This window comes from Grampus griseus (assembly GCF_964374135.1).
Source record: "Grampus griseus genome assembly, chromosome: 2".
NCBI lineage: Eukaryota > Metazoa > Chordata > Mammalia > Artiodactyla > Delphinidae > Grampus > Grampus griseus.
In genome coordinates, this window is record NC_139018.1 from 46,089,965 (window position 1) to 46,112,785 (window position 22,821).

Below are 22,821 nucleotides of genomic sequence, written 5' to 3' on the forward strand. Positions count from 1 at the left end.
CAGCTGCCTCCCAGTTGCTGCCTCCCGACAGCAATATACAAGGATCTCCACACTGCGGCCTAGCAGCACTGACTCACAAGGCCTGCTCTCTTTTGGACCTCAGATGAACTCATAAAGTCACCAAGCCCTAAAAATGACATCCTTACTGTGGCGACATCCAGATACAATGACAGGAAGAGAACATGCTTAGGCAGCACGCAAAAAGGGATGGTAGCAGCGAATAAACTGCTTTTAACAATAGAATAAACTCTTTTTCAGCACCGTGCGCTTTTGAGATGGTTCCTCTCAGAGTCACAGGGACCCATTCTGGTAGGTTAATGTCTGAAATTTTTCTCTGGAGAGCCTACCATGCCTGCCTGTCAAATGATTTCGATCCTCTCTGTTGAAGCCTGGGGTTTACTTGGTGTTTGCCACTCTGGGGGCAGCTTTTCTCAAAATAAGATCCTTCCCTGGGTGGACAGCAGGGATGAAGCACATCTGTATGTTCGCTACACTCATGTGTCAAGATTGCAGCCTCTGATTGTGGGCTGAACACTCCTTCATCTCTACAAATGTATAAAGGCAGAGCTCTGGGATGGCCAGTTGTGGGATGCCTGGATGCAGGGAATAAGTCCATTTCAGCGGTTAAATTACATAGAAGCATGTATAACCAGGAAACTTCACTTCAAAATCATTTCATGTTTTTCTGACTTGGGTAAGGAAACAGCATGATACTCTCTACAAGATCTGCCGATGACACTTTCAACTGAGAATCTCCCTTGGCCCATTTTCCCACGATGCAGGTGGAAGTGGCCCATCACCCGGTAGTAACTTACCCTTTCCAAAGACTTCAGGAGGTTTTGTCTCTCTTTGAGCTTCTGAATACTGATGACAATTTTGTGTCTTGCACCTTTGGTAACATTCTGTAATGAAGTAAAAGTTATATTTAAAAACATATTTTTAAGCCTCAGCTTAGAGATTCTTGGAAGCTATTTAGTACTTTACTGTCTTTTTGGTTCCTACGTGTGTGCAGACTAGTAAATATCCATTTGTCTCTCTCTTCAACATCCATTGTCATCAACCTCTTCTTACTAAATATTGTAACTCCTCAATATCCACTGTCATCGACCTCTTCTTACTAGATACTTTAACTCCATCTGGCTACATATTTGCCCGTGTCTTTTGGCTGTGGCCTTTAGGAGAACGAGAAATAGCCAATTATCCCATCCAGCATGAAATTTCTTCATAGTCTTAAAAGATGACTTTTAGGTCATACACTCACTCCTTGTGTCCAGGTTTTATCATTTCGGTCCCTTCCAGTTTTCCTGAAGGTTCCAACCCCATACAGAGATACGCATTCCTTTCTCAAAGCTTTCCTATCTTTACCCATCTCGAGGAGACATGAAATCCAGTGCAGTTCTCACCTGCTGTCAGACAACACAGGCTGGTTTTTGTCAGTTTGCAGCCCCTCTTGGTTCTCCATAAGGAAAACGAGAATAGAGAACTTAAACCTATATTTCAGTCATCACTTCAGATAGAGGATTAGGATTCACAGTTAGGATTATGGATTTTATCTGCTTAACTGTGCATCAGTGGTGAGCCCAAGGATTCAGTTAAACATGTGTTGACTAGAGAGACTGCAAATTTCCAAATAGAAGGTTCTTTCTCAAATCAGGTCTCTAATATAAACTTCTGATGACTCTCGCAAATATTCATCAAATTTCTCTTAAAGATGGGAACACCAGAGGTATTGCCTTTACTGAGGAAAATTAAGACTCAAATCATGTCTAAACCCACTCTTTAAGATAAAGCACTGGGGGCATATTTCTGTTTAGCCTTGACTTTGGGTTCAAGTGAATTTTTACTCTGAAAAGTCTGTGCTGGCCTCTGGCTTTGCCCTCTGTGTCAATTATTTCTTGTTTTTTCTCAAGTCGAACAACTGATGACTGAGATTTTTTTCTCAACTCTGACCCAAACACAAGAATGCTCTTAGAAGAAGTTCTCATCAGTCCTGGGGATCTCAAGGAGTGATCGAGATAAAAAGCAGTGGGAGAAGTGTTAGGAAGTTGAAATTAGGGCCTTTCATTCTCTGAGAATGTGCAGTGACTCTGGGCTTTGTCTTACAACTCAATACTGGTATTCAGCCAGGCCTGCAGAGGTTAACTGTGGATACTGAATATGCAGTGGGAAACCAGGATCTGCTGGGAGGTCCACGTCCAGACCAGCCATGCCCCAAATGGTATAATCTCCTCTTCCTGCAGGGGAAATACTATTAGCCCATTCAGACCATTAATTCTCTCAAATCACCACTCAAAGGAAACTGAGGTCAATTTGAAACATGCAAATAGCATTTTAAACAAGGGAAACAAAGACATTGGTCAGATCTATTTGCCCGAGCACAGCATGGTAGGAAACATGCTTAGTTTCAGGGGCTCTGCTGACTGGCCTGGGCTTCGGTACCCACAGAGGGAAGGAGGAACTTTGTCCTTTTATAGCACACAGAGGGAACTGACATCTGAGACCTGGGTTAATCCCATGCTCGATGGCTGTCCTATGTTATTTAGGGTGCTTAGAAGAAAATATTTTGTACAACTTTCTCCATTCCAACTAAGATCAGTCTGAATGTGTTTTTGGACAAGTGTTGGGGAAGGTCTGAGACAGGAGCTGATGCTTCTACTTCCTAACTACTAGAAGTCAGGTGATTTATAACTGGACTGGACAATACACAACCAATCTGTCATCCTCCAAACCAGCCCTGGCTGGGCAGACAGAGGGAGGGGCCCAGGAAACCAAAAGCAGGGACACAGACTCTTTGAGGTCTTGGTCAATGTTACTTCTTCTGATTCCCCCCTAGCAGCCCAGAAGTGTGCACCCAGGTTATTTCTCTTTTTCATAACACTCCTTCTCACCCTCATTTACTCTGTGGTTACCTGTTCATCTTCCCATCTCCTAGTGGACCCTGAAGGCAAGAACCCAGCCCTACTCACCATGGCATGCTGGCCAGCACCTGGCAGTTCCTAGAACAAGGCAAGCTACCAGGTGGGTACAGGTACGGGTTCAAACAAGGTCTGCCTTGGACTTGAACGTCAGATTCCACCCGGGTTACCTTCTCGGGGGTAGCCAGCCAAGCACATACCTGAGCCTCCAGCTGGCACTCAGTGAGGGCCATCATCTCCTCGTAGGTCATCTGGGAGAAGAGCGCAGCATACTTGTGCAGGCGGAGGCTTTTTAACCAGGCTGGAACATCTGTGGTGCGAGATGCACAGGAGATGGGGAGAGAAATTCAGAGGGAAAGAGAAGAGATGACAAGAGATGTGGGAAGAGAGAAAGGAAAAGAAGGTGGTGGTCAGAGGGAAAAAAACGAAAGAAAAAAAAAACCTTTATGTTACTACTTGTTTAATTTTGTCAGCAAATTACAGACTTTGAAGCCTTGATCTAGTTCTGATATTCCCACTGTTGGGCTCCCTTACCCTTTACACCAGAGGGTGGCTAACTTGGGGTCCGTGGGCTTCAGAGCATACAGCAATTCTCTAAAATTTCATCCCAATTTGTGAATATATGGGTGCTTTTCTGGGCAGAGGGTCATCCACAGCTTCTGTCAGATTCTCAAAGGGATTCATGGCCCCCAAAATGTCAGGGATTCACTGCTTTAGCCAGATGACTTCATTTTTGATTTCGAAAGAAATGACTTAGAACGTCAACTACATATGATGAGTCTTCATCCTCAAGATAATTTCTTTCTAGGTTTAGTGCAGATCCCCATATGCTGTTTCTGCCACTTCCACAGTGATAGGAAAAAATCCAGGCAGCAGCACTTTCCCCATGGGTGGAGCTGCTGTCATTCTTAGCCTGATTTTTCTTCTGACTTCCTATACCCCAGTGGGAATAAGGGCATCCTGCACTCTAAAACTACCCCATAGTGTGTGTGTGTGTGTGTGTGTGTGTGTGTGTGTGTGTGTGTGTGTGTGTGTGTGTGTGTGTGTGTGTGTGTCTGCTGACCCTTTCCCCTATGTCAACCACAAATCAGGACTTGAAAGGTCCAAAGATTGTCCAGACTATGGGATAATGGGAATTCCAAAGCACATCTGAAATAATTCCTACATTTGGGATTCTAGATTTAGGAAAATTAAACAGTAACTGTATTGAAAATCCACAGGAGAATTATTACCTTGCTAAGTACAATCAAAACAAAGCACTTGCCCATGCTCTAAAGTCAGGGTTTTTGAGCTGATAGGATCTTTGAGAAGCCTCTAGAATCATCTTCCCCCACCCCAGCTCATTCTACAGATGGCAAAATTAAGTCATTAAATCTAGATCACAGGGCAAGTATGTGGTGAAATAGGGACTAGAGACAGGTTGCCAGATTCCCAGATTTTTCCTACATTGTATCAACTTTTTGTAGAATGAGGACCAAATAGCCCATCAGTGGGAAGGCTGAATAAACAGTGACTGTAAAGTCTTTGAAATGCTGAAGCATTGGATAAACGTTATTCATGCTTTCTATGAACTATTATCCATTACTAACCATGTTGATTGCAAGATACTATCTACCGCTAAGTGCTTTATTCTGAGGTGCTGACAGAATCCACAAACACTACAAAATAAGTAGGAAACTTCTCATTTTTTAATGTTTAGAGTAGCTAACTGGGACTGATTAAAGAGGCCTGGCCTACTCTGATATCAGGCCCTGCCACCTGGGTGAACCCAGCCTAGTTTCAGGGAATGTGGGTACGGGATGATCCCCTGAAACTCAAAGATATAGCAGGGGAGAGTGGGCCTGGTGAGGTTACTTCTTGATTTGCAGTAATGTGAAGACCGAAGAGGAGGAATTTCTGGAGAAACAGAATTGGATAGCCAATGGCATTTTAAGAACAGACTCAGTCATCTCAGGCGAGAAGTCACTTGACTCTGTGCTTGCAGGCCCTTCATTCTACTGCGACAAGTGGAGAGTTCTTCTGGGACCATTGTTAACCACAAGAGACAGGACTTCCCCAGCCACATAGTACCAATCCTCACATCCTCCCCAACTCAAGTTGTGGTTGGATCAAGAGTTCAGGACATCTGCTTCCCTCTGGTGACATCCTGGAACTATTCGACCAGACTTGATTCTCCATCATGCTTTTGTTGCTGTTAAAACAATGCTAATACTTCCACAGAGTGAGCAGCAAATAGATATATCTCTGGCTTTTAGGCCACTGACATGTTACTGCTTTGTCACCAGGTTTCACGTTTGTTGTTTACATCTTTGAAAGGCCCCAAGTAGCTGCTCAGAAAACTCAGTGATAGTGATTCAGAGAAGTCTGGGTAACCCAATGCCACGCTTGGGTACAGTCGTCATAAAAGAATATGGAGCAACTTCATGGGCTAAATTTTCACTGGGTGCCCTACAGCTTGATCATGCAAAATCCACTGATGATAAAACAAATAGAATCCCAAGCTACTAAATCATGATGCAAACTGGGTGCGTTATAAGCCAAGGTGACAATATGGTGTTTTAAGGGTCGGGGAGAGTGGGGTGCAAATCTTGGCTTGGCAAGTCTCAGTCCAGTCAGTACTCATTCCTTTCTATAAAAGTATTTTGACAACTAGAATTTCCCTGGTTAGAGGGATGAAGAGCCTGCCTCACTCATTTAATCAAAATGTAGGTCACCGGGAGTCGTTTCCCCAGAAAGGGTTCCTACACAGCTTCAGAACATGGTGAGTTAGGCCTTCCTGAAGAGTTATTTCTGGCTATGTTCTGGGGAAATGCAAGCTCTTCTTGGCCATATGTGCCTTGGGTAGGCAGGCTGAACCTGCTCCTAGAGGGTCAGTTCCTAGCTCAGTGCCATGGGCCATCTCCTCCTGCAACGTGAACTGATGAACAGAGAAGAGGAAATCCCAGTTCTTAAGAATGTAGTTTACTAACCTTTCACCCCTTGGTTGGTGGTGAGGCACCTTCCTTTGCCAGGGATTAAAACAAAACTCCATTAAGAGGGAAACACACCAGAGAACTGAGTGCCTTGACCATTTCACTCCTCTGAAGCCAGGAACTCCAATGACTTGGAGGCTAGATTCTGTAAGATGTTGGCCAGGGACAAACTCTAACTGAAAGCTCAGTTCCTTTCCCATTGTCCAGATACTACATGGTTGGGTGCAAAGCTGAGAACCAGCTAACATAACCTCAGGCCTATGGTTGGAAGACACAGACCAACAGGGGTGTTTCCTGGAGTGGCTGATACGTGATTGAAAGCATGCATGCCGCCTGGGCTCCTGCCTCTGGCTGGTACACAGCCATTTAACTTCATCTGGGTTGTTTCTGACGGATATGCCAATGGAGGTCTCAGACTAGAAAGTTATTCTCTTATGCAGTGTGAGAAAGATAAAGATGATTTTATTACATGCTGGGACTGACTTCCTTGCCAAGTGTGGGAATCCTGGTATTTGCTGACTCAACATTTGTTGAATGCCTATTATGGGGGCTAGGCATGTCCCTGCCATCAAGGAATTTTTAATACAAAAAAACAGGTAACTCACAAAAAAATGATAAAAGTTGCAGGACAAGTGCTAAGTCTACTCAAAGTTCTGCGGGGGGCCGGGGGGGGGATGGGCACAGAACAATGGGCATTTGGGTTTGCCTTGGGAAGTGGGATAGCGTCACAGTAGCATTGGTCCTGGAGTCACTGGGCAGATCATAATGAGGAAGCCGTCTCAGGAAGCAGGAGCAGTGCATAAGCAAAGCAAAGATGCAAGAGAGCGTTCCAGGCCAAGCAAAGGCTTGGGTGAATTCTAGAGAAGAGCTTAGACATAAGACGGGACAAATAGGCAAGGGTCAGATGATTGGGATTTCTAACGCCGAACCAAGGAGAGTCAACCTTGGCTTGGGTGATGAGAAACTGTTGAAATCTGAGCAGTAGAGGCACAATCAGATGAGTATGTAAGAATGATGATGGCTGTCGATGTAAAGGCTGGTCTGGATGAAGTGGGAGTGGAGGCCAGGAGATGAATCCAAGCTCAGGAGGGCAGTGGCAGAGGAGAAGGAAAGTATGTAAATCCACAGCACTTGAAGGTTAAGGAAGTACAGGGAATAAGGGAGAGAAAGGAGCCTAAAATGGTTCCTCTGAGTAGGTTTGGTAGGAAAGTACAGGGGAGCATCAGATTTGGGGTGAGAGGAGAGAGATGGTGAACTCCACTTTAGGTCAGCTGAGTGTCATCACCTTTGAGCCACCCAGGTGGAGAAGTCAACTGGTCAAGACCTCTGAAGAGGGGGCTGAGCTGGAGAAACACTTTCCTTGTCAGTAGCACATGGTAGTTGCTTTAGCCATGGAAGTGGGTGAGATTACTCGGGGAAGAGGGGAGAGCCAAGGTGGAGCCCTGGGAGCACCAGGCTTTTAGGGGAAGGTGAGGGAAGAGAAGCCCAGGAAGGAAACTGACAAGGGCAAAGGGTAGGAAGTTTCTTGGGAGAAAGCAGCACCATCCCTGTGTGGACAGTGGGCTCCCACGCCACAGTGTCCATCCTTATGAAGCTCCTCTACATCTTGCTGCAGTCCACGGTGGTTCATCTTCTCATGGGCGTTTTTGATAACAGTGCTTCACCCATGTTTTATATGCTGGTATGTCCACCCGTTGGTCTTTACCAGTGGGTCAAATTTCCAATTACGCTTTCTATTCACCTTTTAGAGTTCGGATAAATCGGCCACCGAGAGGCTTTGTGGTGCATATTACAGCTCATACAGAAGCTGGGCTCCAGTTAGAACTTGGGCTGCTTTGCTCAAATGCCTGCTGCTGGAACGGCTGCAAATATCATTCATGTCAACAGGCCATGCAGCACCTGCCCCCCAAACAAGGAGGCCCCACACGAGAGAAAGATGGAACCAATACTGCAGAAGAGCTCAATATGGGGAACGATGTAACGGGTAGGGAGTAAGGCATCCCTGGAAGACAGAACCACGAACAGCCGCCTTTTCCACAAGAGGCTTCACTGTGGTGGTCCTGGTACCTGCAAATGGAAGAGCAACTCCCATTCGCCACGGAGAGCCAGGCTAATCTCAAACAACTCCCTCTCTCTCTCCAAGACACGACTGCATCCTTGGTCTTGGAGGGAGAAGAGCCAACGTAGGAGCAAGAAGGGACTAACTCTTCAGGGTTGAAGCAAAGAAGGAAAATGCAAAGAAGACAAAGAAGACAATTTCGAAATGTCTTTCGAAAATGAAGAAGTCTAGCAGCACCATTAAGATAACTGAAGCCTATTTTTGGCCAGAGCGGAATGAACAGCCCCATTCTGTACCAGCCTCTGAGCAAAAGAAAGAAGGTGCCTTGGTCTCGGGTCCCTGTGGGGCTGGAGCAGGCTCCGCCGTCCTGGGACGTGTCCATGGTGGCCTCCGGCTTCCACGCTTGTGGGGAGCATGTGTGGGTCTTGGAAGGCACAGAGATGGTCGAGTTTGGGTAAAATACCCTCTGTGAAGTGTTTGATACAAACAGAAGGACTAAATTTCTCCCAGTTTCCATCGGCTATGACACCCGTAAGTGCTGTTCTACTCTTAGCCTGCTTTGCGTCAACAGCAGCTGGGCTCCACATTGACAGCTGTCCTTAAAGCACTTTAGCTGAAGACACACACTTTGTAAGAAATAGCAGCTGTAAGTCTCACGACCTTTAGAATTTGGGGGAATCCTGGGGATTTACTTTTCAAAGATATCAGGGCCTCTCAGCCTATCTGAAAAGAGGGAGCACAGGTCTGAGCCCATTAGGACCTACCCACACAGGTCGTATGTTGGCATTTGGGAATAAAGAAAGTGAAGTAAGTTTACTAAATCCTGGCCTTTAAGTTAGATGAATTCGAGACAGCATCTAGAAAGTCAGCATTCAGAAAATAGGAACTTGTTCCCATGACAGCCATGCTGAAAATTGTCCCAGCCACACAAGGGGCTGTGTCACTCCCTTTCCATCATTCACATCCTTACGACCCTCAGAAATGCTGTATTCACAACCTTCCTTACAAAGGTTTCTGATGGGTTCCATTGTCTTACAAAAACAACACTTCTCAATATTTTTTTCCCCTCATCTCATTCTAAGACAGGCAGAAGTTCAAAGGTCTACAACTCAAAAGCCCAAACCAGCTATTTCAGAATAGGCAATATATTTCCTTTGCTATGGAGGAAAAAAGTTTACGTAAGTTTCACCTAAGAAAGATTCTTTAGAAAAGAAAACCTGAGCCTATTTTCATGGTTCCCTCCGCTCTTAATCGCTATGTTTCTATCAAGGTCACTGGACCCAAAGGTTTCTTTTTTACCTTTATCATGTCTATATGCAAACAATGTAAGTTTAAATTACCCCTATATTTTTATACTAACATAGTTCCATACCTCATAAGTATACTATCCAATGTTAATTCATGATGGTGAGGCGGAAGCTCATCTCAAGAGAAACAGACCCCACGCCCCATCTCTACCCCTGTCACACCGACAACTGCAATGAGAAAATCACGGAGCTTCTCAGTCTTAGGAGACTAAATCTACGGGCCTTACTAGCCAGAAGTCTAGTGAATTCCCCACATGAACTTCACCACAGGGAGGCAGAATGCTAGGGAGGCTGAGCCAGGGGAGAGCATGGTGCACTGTGGGCCTGGCTGGCACGCCTCCACTGGAATCTTCTACAGATGCCCGCACTCAGCCTGCCGCACGCTGTCCTCCCAGTCTGTTTCTTTTCCGATTTACTCTTTGCTGTCGATGACATCATGGGCTACCCAGATGTCCCAGGCAAAAAGCTGGGCATCGTCCTAAATTCCTCAGGCTCCATCCCTGTCTACATTCAATCAGTGCAATTCAATTCAGAGCTCTCTCAGGTCTATCTTACGAAGACCCCACGAACACACTACCTTGTCTCCTTTGTCCGGCTTGGTCCAAATTCATTTTCCTCCTCAGGTACTGAAACATCGCCCACCGCCCAGCTGGCCTCCAAATCCAGAATCCCCTGTCCCTCCCCTACTTTGGTATGTCTCCCACTCTTCCGTTCAGGTCCTATTTCTGATATGTAAATCTAAGCAGGTCATTCTGCTGCTAAATTCCTTCCATGTCAGGATAAAAGCTCCAATCTTTTGCAATGCCTAGCATCCGGCTCGTCCCTCTCCAGACACTGTTCCCACGTGCCCCTAACACACAAGCCATCGGATGATGCACTTGGTCAAGCTGTCTCATAACCATGCTTTCACGAATAACATTCCCTCTGCATAGAATGCCCTTCCCTCACCTTATATATTTGGCTAATCTGTAATCCTGCTCTGAGCTGAAGCTCCAGGCCTCTCCCCCTCCAGGAACTTTCCTTGACTCCCCTCCACTTTGAATTAGGGCCCTCCTTGCTGCCTGCCTCGACCCAGGGCAAGTCTCTGAGACAAGGTATTTTCACAGATGTGCACATGCATCAGGTCTCTGTTTGTGGCTCGCATGATAGTGAGTCCCTTGAGGCAGGGACCATCTCCTTCACCTCTGTCTCCCCAATAACCAGTCCAAAGCCTCTCTCAGCAAGTGCTCAAGAAAGGCAGCTGACTTGCTGAGGACAAAAATGAAACCTGTTAATCAGTCTTTCTTCCCTCGTCTCTGTTCCCATAGAACAGCCATATCACTCACGAACAGCCCTTGCCTTCGGATAAGTCTTTAGGTGTTGGGTTTATACAAAATTTCTGAAGACGTGATGCTAACAGGAGGGGCAAATGTACTTCTCCCACCAATGAAATTCTGTTCTCTATTTTCTTTTCCTTTCAGGAATTTATGGGAATGTCATTTTTTTCCCTCTTGGCCACCTGGAGGCTTTGTATGAGCAAAGGGGTAAGAGAGCACATTCTACTCATGTGATATGGAGGGGAGAAGAATAGGACTGAGTGTCAACTTAGAATCGAGAATCTTTCCCCTGGGATAAGTCACAGTGAAGCTTTTGCAAGGAAGAAGGACCACTGAATTTAGAAACCACAATCAGTCTATTCAGTCCAAACGTGTGTAACCAGCAGCCTCCACAGGGCATGCTGAAGGGGAAACTTCCATATTACCATTCAGTGTCCCACTTCTGTTCATTAATTTCTAGTTGAGTAGCTGATCCCACGCTTCCCTGAGCCTGAGATATTAGTTTGAGATCCCTACTGCCAGGGACATCCACTCAGTGCTTCAGAGCTGACTTAAACCTTCAGGATGTGTGTTTACTATAAAAGGAAAAACACAGCAAAGCAGGCAGATGATGTTAATCCTCTGAGAGCAGGAGCTGGTCTACTTGGGAGGGAACTTAGTGACAATCCCTGGCAGGGAACGCTGACACCAAGACGAAAAGAGGGAGAGATGGATGTTTGTGAAAAAAAAAAAAAAAAAGGGCAAGAATGCTGGGCTGTGAGCTTTATTTCCCACTCTGGACCCAAGGGGCACATTCCTAAGGGACGATGCGTAGCCAAACCTGGCTCATCTGTCTGGATGAAAAGGAAGCCTCGGATGAACACAGCGTTTCGGCAACGTACGCACAGCTGCTGTCAAGAAAGATGAATTCACACTAAATTAAGCTCAATTACGGGAATTTTTATTCTTTTCCCAAGGTGTGGGGTGAGGGCTGACATGCGTCCCCTGGAGATTTGGAACTCCTCCAAATTCTACTACCGATTCCTTGTTGTTCTCGTAAACTGGGTGTCTAAAAAGTAGGAAAATAGCAATTAGATGATGGCATCCTGAAGTGGACCAGAAAGTAGCTTTAAAAGGCTGACACTCCTGCCAAAGGGCCAGGTCACTGAAAGGAAGAGACATGGATCCAAGAGGAAGAGCTAGCTCTCTTTAAAAGCACTTCATTTGATTTCAGATTTCATTTCTCAGAAAAATACAAATTAATTTGGAAATTTAAACCGGTGCCTGCTCTTGGACAGGGGAATCGTATGACACACTCTTAGGACAGGCTTGTTAAGGGCTGCTTCTGCGCTCTCCTGGGAGGCCATCCTGAGCAGCGCTTGATGGTGGGAGTCCTCAGGGGTGGCCTTCGAGGGAAGCTGTTGCCAGGTGCAGCGGGGGAGGGGCATTCGTGTGGCATAAACACTGGCCCCCACACTCTGGAATGATGCTGTTTTCAGGTGTGGATGTTCCTACGGCTTGACCTACCAGCTGAACTGCAAATATACTTTTCCCACACATAGAACCCTCATCGTCTATCATGTTCCTTCCTTCAAATAGGTTTTGCCATTTCATTCACTAAGGACTGTATACGTTGGGAGAAGGACCATTCAATAGGTCAGCAGAAGGTGGATATACACAGAAGAGGGTCCTCTGTTTAGTCCTGTCACCAAAGAGCCTGTTTTCTGATCACATGCCTTGGGCCTATATAGAAAATCTTGGCTATCAGATCTTATCTGCATCATTTTCCGATCGAAGAAGCTCTGAGGGGACAATTCTCACCAATTCTAAAAGAAGGAATCAAAGAAGCGGATAGATGGGATGTTCCTTGGACTTTGGAATATTTCGGCTTTGATTCTAAAACAGGGACAGGACATTTATTCCATTTTTCTCTCATTCATTTCTCTTTAAAAGCCTGCTCTCGTTACTCATTTCTCACCTCAAAAGGCCAGCATGCAATGAACAAACATTTCCCTGCTTTGGGAGAATGTCTAAGGTATACAGAGAGCTTCACAACCAAAAACAAAGAAAGAAAACCAAGAAAAGAAAGCAAAAGGAAAAAAGAAAGAAAAGATAACGAAGCTCCTATAAGCAGACAGCAGACCCAGCATGCCTCTGGGCGAGGCCTGTGTCCTGGAGAACAACAGGCTTCCTGCAAGACCCTCCAAGCCCTTCAACGTAAAGGCCGGGCCTCCTTCCCACAGTTACCAATTAGAACCACGCGTAGCTTTCTTGGAAACCATCTGTCCAGACACTCCACCTGTCCAGATGCTCCACTTCGCCCGGCAAGAAGCTAGTCCTGAGTAACCATGGCTTCTGCCCGTCTCGGGCCAAGCATGGCTGAGCCTCCCCTGCTACTCATCCCCCGGGGCTCAGCTGCTTGAACACAGAACCATGTAGCATAAACCCCAAAATGGGTTTTGGTAGGTCTCCAAAATTATGACACATTTCCCCGAGAACTGTGAAAGAGAAAGAAGAGAGGACACACATCCCCACCGTGCCAAAAGGAGCCACTGCTTTTGCTGCCTGTTAAACATCTTTAATGACCCATTTGTTATCACCAGAGAGAGGAGAACATCAAGATGTGTCCCACCCGCTCTGGGCACTCAGCACAGTATCCACCACAGATGGTGGTGGGATCGGAGGATGCTGGCCTGAGCAGCTGGGAGGGAGGAATGCTCCAGGGAAGTGTCTTTGTGTCCGATTCATGTCCCCTGGTGGGCAAGCTCCAGTTTTCAGCCTGGCGCTCACTTACAACCAGCACCTGGGCAATGGCGGGCATCTCTCTGTGCCACGCTTCTGTGGTGGGGAGGAAACTCAGTACACAGCCTCTTATGTCAACACTAGCTCTTCTCAAGGGTACGATCAGAAACAGCACAACTTCAGGACTATGCATGCCAGCAACGAGGGCACCCTCAGAGCCTCCCCTCAGCATCGTAGTCCCAGGAGCACGACTAGCTCTTGTTTCTCCATCTAAAATTGTTATTAATATGTCTCTGATGAGCATCTTTCCCTAAGGGCTTCCCAGCCCTTGAACAACTTGCATCTAAACATACAGAATGTGCGTATCCTCTCTGAACCTACCATGGGTAATTTGGAAATCTCTATCTCCCGATGAGTACCTTTAGAAGAGGAGAGGTTTACAGGGCAGTGTAGGAACATTTATTTATGCTGCACAAAAGGCCTTTATCACCTGTATGCAAATCTGCTATCAGGCTTAAAACACTGTCAGAGAGTCTCAGTGGTATTTTTTTCATGTCCCTTAAACAGATGCAGAGAAAAAGGGTTTGCAAGCTTCTTTGGATATCAAAGGAAAAGGGAGAGAGGAAAGAAAGCAACACTACGATTGTACACTGAGAGAGATTTGAAAAAAGATCCTGCGGTTTGTTTTGCTAAATTATTGACGGTTCCCTGGCCAAAGCAGTGAGGTAGAAGGCTGGAGCAGCTCAGCGTCTTTACAAACAGGGCAGACCAGGAACGTACGTGCAAACAGTAGATGCTATCACCGCCAGCTGTGACACATTTAATTGTCTGCAAGTCACTGCATTCAAAAAAAAAAAGAGGGTGTTGACCTCTCTTGCTCTTCCCAGGTTTTGGTAAGAAGCCCTGGAAGGGGAATCCGAGCCCTTTCCTCCACGGTCAACTCCATCAGCCTGGGGAGGGGCGGGCTCCTTCCTCCTCACTGCCTACCTCTCTTCTCACCCTCCTGATTCCAAATAAAGGGATGGACTCTGTTGCCAGTGGTCGTCACTCACCTTTCATACCACTACCTTCTTCTTGGAATGTGTTACGAGCAGTGGTCTGATCTTCTAAGTGTTCACTCCCACCACTTCCTGAAGAGGCTACACTGCTTTGTGGTGACAGGGGGGCATGATCGGATGGGAGGCACTGGGGTCCTCTAGCTCGTAAGTCCTCATGAGACATCCATCCATGTCCTAGAGGCTGGTTTGGCACATTCATGGGTGGGGTAAGGGACACAGATCGTTTCAAAGGGCTGTGGTGTGCCTGGCCTGAGAGAACTGGAAAAAAAAAATAAAATGAAATAGGTTATTCCCCCCCCTTTAGCCTGGGCCGCAGAAGAACCCACAGTACCTCTTCACCCTGAGAGATGGCGCTGTCTTATTACTGCATCAGTGGGCATGGGGTGGCCCTTCCCTTCGGGGTGATTAAAAAGGATGCTGTCTGTGCCTCTGGGTGGGTTGGGCTTCTCCAGGGAGGCTACATCTATAGTGCCCAGACCTGTGCTTTTGCGGGTTGGGATCTGGGTTTAGTTCCGACTCTAGAAATCAGGATTTGGAGTAGTGGGCTACTGCTACATAAATCAGGTGAGGCTTGACAGCCTGGCTAAGTGGCCATCTGCCAAGACTGAAAAGAACATGTCCTGGATAATTTGTTTGCAGGGGAGGAAACACACAAAACCCGACATTACCCATGTCGTTAAGGGTGGACTTCTGGAAGGGCAGGCAGGCCGGTCATCATCGTTGGGGATCTTTGCTGGGCTGAGCTAGACGAAGTGGACTAGTCCTTCCAACCAGGAATCGGGGGAACCATCACCTCTGAAGGGGGTGCAGGCTCAGCGAGGGGCCCAACACTACCAGGGGTACGGGACACAGCAGCTGTGCGTGAAAGGGCCGATTCTTTCTCTTGGCTTCGCAGGTTAATTGCCAAACTTTATACTGAAAACACTTCCAGGTAACAAGGCGTTCATTCAGAAGCCAGGGGGGTGCTCTCAGTAATCCGGGAATGGTTTCTACCAGTGTGCTCAGCCCTTCCGTGCAGTGGGCAACATCTGTGTAGCCCCCATTTTTAATTTCTTTTCCAGAAAACCAGGAAAAAGCAACAACTCACATATACCTAGCCAAATTAAATTGAGGTCATTCAAGGGAGGGATTTAACCAAAATCAACGCCGAGGGAGCCGATGTTACCCTTGGTTGGTTTTTCTGGGCGTGTAAAGTGACAACCTTACAAAATAAGTCTATTCATAACTTTCTCTCTGCGCTGGCTACTGACAGGTCCAGTTTATTTTGACTGCTGCAGTGTTAACATGGAACTGAGCCACATGCATTTTTAAACATTTTTCAGGGAAGCCATTAAGTTCCATTTCAGGCTCTATCCCCTCCGATGAGGTATTTACTCTCCCAAGTACGGACTAGCAATGCTTTGCTGGCGTTCATCTTTGTGCGTTTTTCAGTCAGCAGACCTGACATCCCAATGTAAGAAGTTCTGCTTTCTGTTAAACCGCATTCTGGTGCGGCAGCACCCACACAGAGACCTGAACAGCAGGCTCCCTTGCCGCCCACCTAAAATGATAAAGACCAGGGCCAAAAGTCTGAGTGTTTGCAAAAAGTGTGTTTGGGGCAGTAGAGGTGAGGGCAGGCTGCTCCTGGTCAGCTGGCATTAACCAGGCCCTGAGAGCCATGGGGCTCACACCTCTGCTGTCAGTGTTTCTGTTTGGCTTCATGTGGCCAGAAGGGCAGTCTTGTGTGTGCAAGAGGGACAATCAGAAGGGCTAGAAACTTCCTTATTAACAAAACAGGGAGGGAAAAAGGGAGCTGCCGAGTGTAGTATCTGTAACCTGAGAAATATTTCTAATTTGGGTCGATTCTATCAAAGGCAAGGAATTATCATCTAACTTCAAAATATGCAAAGGGAACACTGTTAAAAATTTTTTTGGATCCTAACAGGCTGAAACAGCTTGCATTTCCACTAAATAGACTATGGAAGAAACTATTTAAAAAGGCTCCCTGGAAAATGCATTGCTACCTGGTTGGATCCGAATTAGCAAGAGAAAAAGAAAAAGAAAAAGAAAAAGCAGAAAAAGAAAAAGGAAGCAGCAGCAAAAATGAAGAGAGAAGCCAATAGGAAGAAAAGCCAGACATCCAGAAAATTCATTTCATGCCTGTCTAAGTATTTATACAAAATTGGGCAGACTTGTTCAGGGCTGCCCCAAGTGCTGGGACTTTCCAGCTTAGATGTCTTTGCTTCCTGGTACCTCTGCAACCATTTCAGAATATCTGGTAGATGCTCTGAACGGTGCCAGCCACGTGTGCCCAGAGTGGAAACGGGGGCTCCTCTTCACAGCCAGGATTAGAGTGAGCCCGAAACCATAAAAACAGGCCTTGCCAAAGAGAGACACACAGCTCAGAGCTGCTGGAACCCTTAGCATTCCACCTGGTTAGAGGCTATAACTGAATCCATAACCATGAGTGGTAACACTGCTAAGAGAGTCCCCGTTTTTGGATGTGGAGAACAATACCACACACAGGTAGCAGCTGAATTCTGTTATTAGATGAAGCCAATTTGCTTCTTTCCACCGAAAGTTTTCTTAAAATCCATGCTACCTCCCCACCGATGGGTGTCCTTGGGGAGGCTGTCAGTGTCCAAGGAATCTACTAAATGTTTACCTAACTTCCCAGGACTTATAGGGATTTGTTCGTAGAAACCTACATCCATTTCTTCATATATCCCTGAGCTTGGCCGAAGCTACAGGGATTACGGCACAAACTTGGTTGGTCTCTGTCTCCAATAAAAGTCAATTATACCTGAGGTACCAGGACCTTTTCCCAGGGACTTTCTACCTAAGGCCCCACCCTGTCTGTATCATAGAGATTCCCACAGCTGGCACCAAACTCAGAAACGTCCCCTTAGGAGCGAACCTGACATAGCAACCAAGCACAATGCCTCTCGTTAAGCTTCTGGTTTGGTTTGCAGAGAGGGCCGTGGATTGAGAGCCAGCGGGGGCCCACACCTACATGAAAGCCAAGTTGTGCGGGGCAAACACCTCATTTCTCCAAAGGGAACTGAGGCCTGGAGGCAATACAGGCTCACCTTCCTGTGGGAAGGAGACCGGAGCAGGTGACAGGTCACCTGCCAACAAGGCCACTTTGGCGTGAAGACAAATCTTCAGGTAGAGGTAATGGTGACCGAGGAGCCGAATTTGGTATTACGTCAGGTGCTGGAGTACTTTGTTTGGCATAAACTAGCAGAGGAAAGAATAAACGCCATGGACAGAAAGGGTGTGAGAAAACAGGCCACACAGCGGTGGAATGAATGAGGTGGCCCGGGGCAAAGGGTGGATGGCTGTCCCATGGCTCCTTTTTCTTTTCAACCAAAAGAACTCATCTGAAGTGGTGGTAAATAGAGGAAGAATGGATATTCAGGCAAAAATAAATAAATAAAATTCCTTTCCCTACGAGTAGGGAGGGGAGAGCAGTGAAGTGAGGCTTCTGAGAAGCTCTTCACACTGTGTTCGCTGCCCCAGAATAACTCTAGCTAGAGGCAGACCTTCTGAATGTTCTCGCTTGCTGACTGCTGCATGCCAGACAACAGCAGCGCTCCATTCAGACTTAAGCTGCCCCAGAGTGATATTCAAATGATGCAGAATTAAGCACACCTTGCAAAAAAAATCTCACTATTGATGAGAAGTTGGCAAGTTCCAGCTGAACCGAGGTCCTGAATTTTGTGACTTTATAATAATGAGCGTTGGAGGGACGGCATATTTCAGGGGGGATTCATTCTAACGATTGCCCAGGGGGGCAAAAGTGTGACTCTTGCTCTTGAAAAAACTGAAGCTAGAACTTAATACTGTGTAGAGTATAGAGCCCGTATCGCTTATATTTTTAGGAATAGGAAATCTCAGGTATGTACACATATATATGTATGTATGTGTACATATGACAGTAGAGTACTATAATAGTTGGAACATTTATAACTTCAAGTGAACTAAAAATAAATAATAAATATTGAGCAAGTCTAGTTGAAATATGGGAAAAGCAGCTAAAAATAATCTTGCTTCAGCAGTGGAGCAGTATGATGTGAAGACAGAGGGTCTTATAATCCGGCAATAAACTCTGTCATACCATTCGGGGCCAGCCGCCGTCTCTGACCTCCTTTAACCTTATGATTTCTTTTTCATCTCCAAGCATCTTTCATGAGACTACTTTCAACACATTTTTAGGGGAAAATACGATACCTGGCGCTGGGTTCTGTTCTTTTAAGTCTTTTCTTGAAAGCCTGGAAATCAGATTTCTTTCCCCTTTCCTTTGACCAAACTTAACTTTGCCTTGATTTTTAGCTACTGAAATAAGGTTCAGGAAAAGACTTTTCCAGATAGACTCTTTTAAGAAAATTAGGTATAACTACTTCTCCTGCCTTCTAATATGACAAATAATGGGGTTTGTGGAAAGAGGAAGGTTTGGGATACGGGCCCAGCTTTTCCTTGGTCCACTGTTAGGTTAAGAATTGTACCCCACTGTCAAGGAGTGAAGTGATCCTCATACACAAACAGTTCGGACGACTGAAGCTCAACTCTTACGCTGAAACTTTATCCTAACAAACGGTAATGGAGATCTTTCGAAGATACATTGCATACTTCTCTGTTCTCCTTAACTTTATACAGTGAATGCAAGTAATGCTTTAAAATTAGTATTATGAGCATAGATTAATAACATTTCAGAGGTGCAAGGCCCTGAAAGGCAATGTAATCCAATAATCCCTATGTTGTGGGCTGGGGGCCCCTGGGTGGTGGAAGGACCTGGGAATCCCTACGTGTACCGGTTAGTAGATGAGACGCTGTGCTATACGTGGTTTTTATACGTATGTAGAGAGTATTAAAATTAATAAAATATAAATTCATTTATAGTTGCTGAATTCATAGCTCTTTTTGTCATTTTTTTCATCATCAGATTTGAAGTACACTTATTGTTTTACGGGGATCCCAGTTTTTTGTTAAAAACTGAGGCCCAAACTCAATAAATGACAGAGATGACTGCTATTCTCTGCTGTGTTTGCTGAGTTCCACGGGCAACTAGTGGCCTCGGGAACTCGTATGCTTAAAGTCCTCTGGTGCCTTTCACAGTTATACTACCTCCTCAAGTTCACTCCACCACCAGGTCTCATTGCTACCACTGTGAGTTTCCACCCATCTCCAGGCTCAGCATTTTGCCCTGGAGTCTAAAATCTAGACTGCTGAAGCTGATTTCCTTTTGAATAAGGGCATTAAGTACACCCATACTCCTAATGTCATTCTCTTTCATCAAACCCAATAACCTGTCTTCTCAACCCAAGGTTGGGCTCTGCAACCTCACCGGGCCCTCATGAGTTCAGCCACATAGACACGATTTGCAATTTCACTCTTCTTTCTTCTTAAGCAAGTCTCTCCATTTCTAATTCAAGAAGTTGGCCTTCACAGAAAAACTTAATGCTTTGTTAATTTTTCAAATTCTAGACGCTCATGTGACAGAACTCAATCTAATTGCTAGTATGACTAAACTTTACAAAAACAACTCATTCTAATTTAGGGATTTTAAAAAGTAGAATGAGGAAATCAAACATTTGCATATTATTTTTTAAATATTAACTTAGAATTTCTTTCCCAAATGAAAAGGGCCAGGTCAATTCCCTACTCGGGTGATACATGTTACGTGTGTCAACAGGCTATGAAAAAGTACGGGGAATATTCTACTTACGTGTTGTTAATGGTGTACTTTAACAATATTTTTTAGACCTACTCCCAAAAGACATTCAGAAGTATCAGTAGAACCTTTGCTGAATACACCGATTTGAGAGTTTTGCTGCAGGAGTTGCTTTGATACTTGTCAAGTTTGAAGGAGAAAAAGCTCAAGCCATTGCCAGCTATAAAATAGCTATGGCTATTGTTTCAAAGTTACTGGGGAGAGTGTTTCTGTCCATTCCCTTAGTTTAGGCTTAACAGGCATCTTTCGGGTGCCATCCCAAGAGTTTCTTCTGAGAACACTGATTTCAGAGCATCTAAGGAACTGTTACTAAAGCCTTTCCATTTTCAAAGAGTAGAGTTCTGCTAACACCACTAACACCTATGCATAATTCTAGGCATTTGCTTTTTAAAAAAGCCACCATCTTTGAGTAAGGCTCAGTGGCGAAACGACATTAGACCCTGGATTCCTCTTCTTTAGTTGGTTTTGTGGTGCCACAACCAGTAATCTGAGGCCCTGTGGTGGGAATCTTTGGGGAAGAAAAGATTAATAGTACTGCAAGAATACATTAAAAGAAAACAAAACTTGGGTATTTAATCAGTGACATCATGCAAAAAAAAGACAACACCAGTCACATTCATGGCCAAGAACAGATTTGTGTCGGGGGTTGGAGGGGGAAGGGAGTATTAATTATTACGGTTAAAATTAACATGCTCCGTCTCATTGCTTCAGGGAACAGATTAAAAGCAAATCTGAAAGGTTATATGCCTCAACTCTGCATGCTTGTGCTCTGCTTCTTGTCCAAAAGTTTGGAAAACCAGTGCTCACAACATCTGGACACCAGAAGATGATTCCCCCAAACAGCTGTAGACTCCACCCCATCCTGGGGGAAGAAGAAAGAGCATGCTACAAAGCAAAGACGTAGGGGGCGGACCGGGTGTTCCAGACAAGCCCAGGGAGGAAGCCACCCGCTCTCTGAAGAGAAAGTATACACTCGCCTATGCAACAAAACAAAACAAACGGAGACTCCAGAAGAAGACAGAGCCGCAAAGAACATGCCAACAGGGCTGACAGATACACACTGCCAAATCTCTTTCTCCCCGTTCAGTCTCATTTTCATACCATATTGAAGTGAACACGTTCTGACGCAGGGAAAAGCACCTGGAGAGGTTTTTCCATGATGTGAGTCCTTGTCACTGGTGTCAGCCCTTATGACTCCACAGAAGGCTCGGCCTTTGGGCAGAGCAAAGATGTATGTTTCTGCCTTCACATGATCACTTAAACGTTTAGGCTTTTAAGAAGTAAATTAGAATGTTTCTGGCAGACTTTTATTGCTGCATTAATCTTTTGTACATTTCATTTGTCCTCTTTTGTCAGTTTCTATAATGGCAAAACTGGGTGTCATCCAGTAGAAAATCTATTTTAGAAAACTGCTGTTTGACTTTACATTGTCATTATTTATAAGTTAGACAAGAAGCCAATATATACATTTTATAGAAATCAGTAGAATGTTACAAGTAGAACTTCAAATCAATCAGTCCTAAAAGGAAACTGCCCAAATCCTCTCATTCCATTCTGTCAAAACCAATGACACCAACTGTGGAAGTAACTTGACTCCACTGAAGCAGATGTTTCAGCCAGTTCGAGGGACTGTGGAATCAACCCAGCCATTTCTAAGGTTCCTGTATATTGGGTTCACTTTTACTTTCCTGAATTATGTTCCTTTTCATATCTATAGTTATACCTATATGTGCTTAACCCTTAGGCTTCTTAGACCTTAGGTTTGTCTGTGGAATTTCTACCCATGTGGTGAGTGAAGAGTTTAGACAGAGTTGCAGAATTTGAATCATTTTGATTATGACACCAAGTAAAGAAAATATTTGAGTCAAGCAAATGGCCACGAGTGGACTGAAGCAGCTATTTCCTTTTTTGTTTACCAGTGTGTCCATAAAAATGCTCCAGTCACTGTGTTTAAGGAAGAGAGTGGAGAAACTCAGAAAGTTAGATGTTTGATGACAAAACTACCCTCCTACCCCTTTCTTAAAAGATAACTCTCAAATTGTAATCACTGTTAGCTCACATGTCTATTCAGGAAGTGCTTCTTAGGTTTACAAAATGCACTGTCCATCCTGTGTTTAACACTCCCCGGCCGCTGACTGAATGCGGGTACCAGCAATGCAATCCAAATTTGGAACTGCAATAGCCAGGGTTTCATGATTGAGCAACCAAGCCCCGCCTCAGAGCATCAATCCCAGGGCCACTACCAGACTCACTGAACAAATCATCAGGGTATCCTTTTGCATCTTGACACCACCAGCAGCAGTTGTCCAGAGGAGAAGGGGGTCACACTTAAAAGGGGCTTACAAAGGACATTTTGGAGTCTTGTCTACTAACTCCTGTCTTGAGCTGAGCTGACCTACTGGCAAAGTCTTCACTGCCAGTGGAGCTTAAAAGGCTCCCAGATAAGAGGGCAAGGTGGCTCTTAAATGCAGCAGCACTGATTAGGCAAGAACTGGCATCATTAGAAGATGCCAAAATCCTACTGCCATCAGGGTCTCAACTCAGCACCAGCCAAACGCAGGACCGGTGCCAGGATTTCAGAGTGTGAAACTCTGAACTTGGCCTTGATTAAGCAGCAATCTTTTTTCTTTTCTTTCTAGTGTTAGGAGACGGGTTATAAATAATTAGAAATGTATTATGCAGTCCTGACTAATTCTTAACTTAGTTCCTTGATAGAAGAATGAGAACTGGAGATTCTCAGCATTTCGGCCGGCAATTTAC

At 45.3% G+C, this 22,821-nt stretch overlaps 1 protein-coding gene across 8 annotated transcripts in view; it reads right to left on the reverse strand.

Annotated features, from left to right (window-relative positions):
• The window catches only part of SAMD4A (sterile alpha motif domain containing 4A), a 235,440-nt gene that overhangs the window by 38,629 nt on the left and 173,990 nt on the right, over positions 1–22,821 (reverse strand). For 6 of the 8 annotated variants that reach the window (XM_082647069.1, XM_082647067.1, XM_082647068.1 and 3 more), the window contains 3 exons: positions 14,343–14,606; positions 3,116–3,225; positions 816–902 (listed from right to left, as the gene is read on the reverse strand). In XM_082647069.1, coding sequence (XP_082503195.1) covers positions 816–902; positions 3,116–3,225; positions 14,343–14,606 — 461 coding nt within the window. The remainder of the gene's footprint in view (positions 1–815; positions 903–3,115; positions 3,226–14,342; positions 14,607–22,821) is intronic. The other 2 variants (XM_082647072.1, XM_082647071.1) reach the window with 1 other exon arrangement.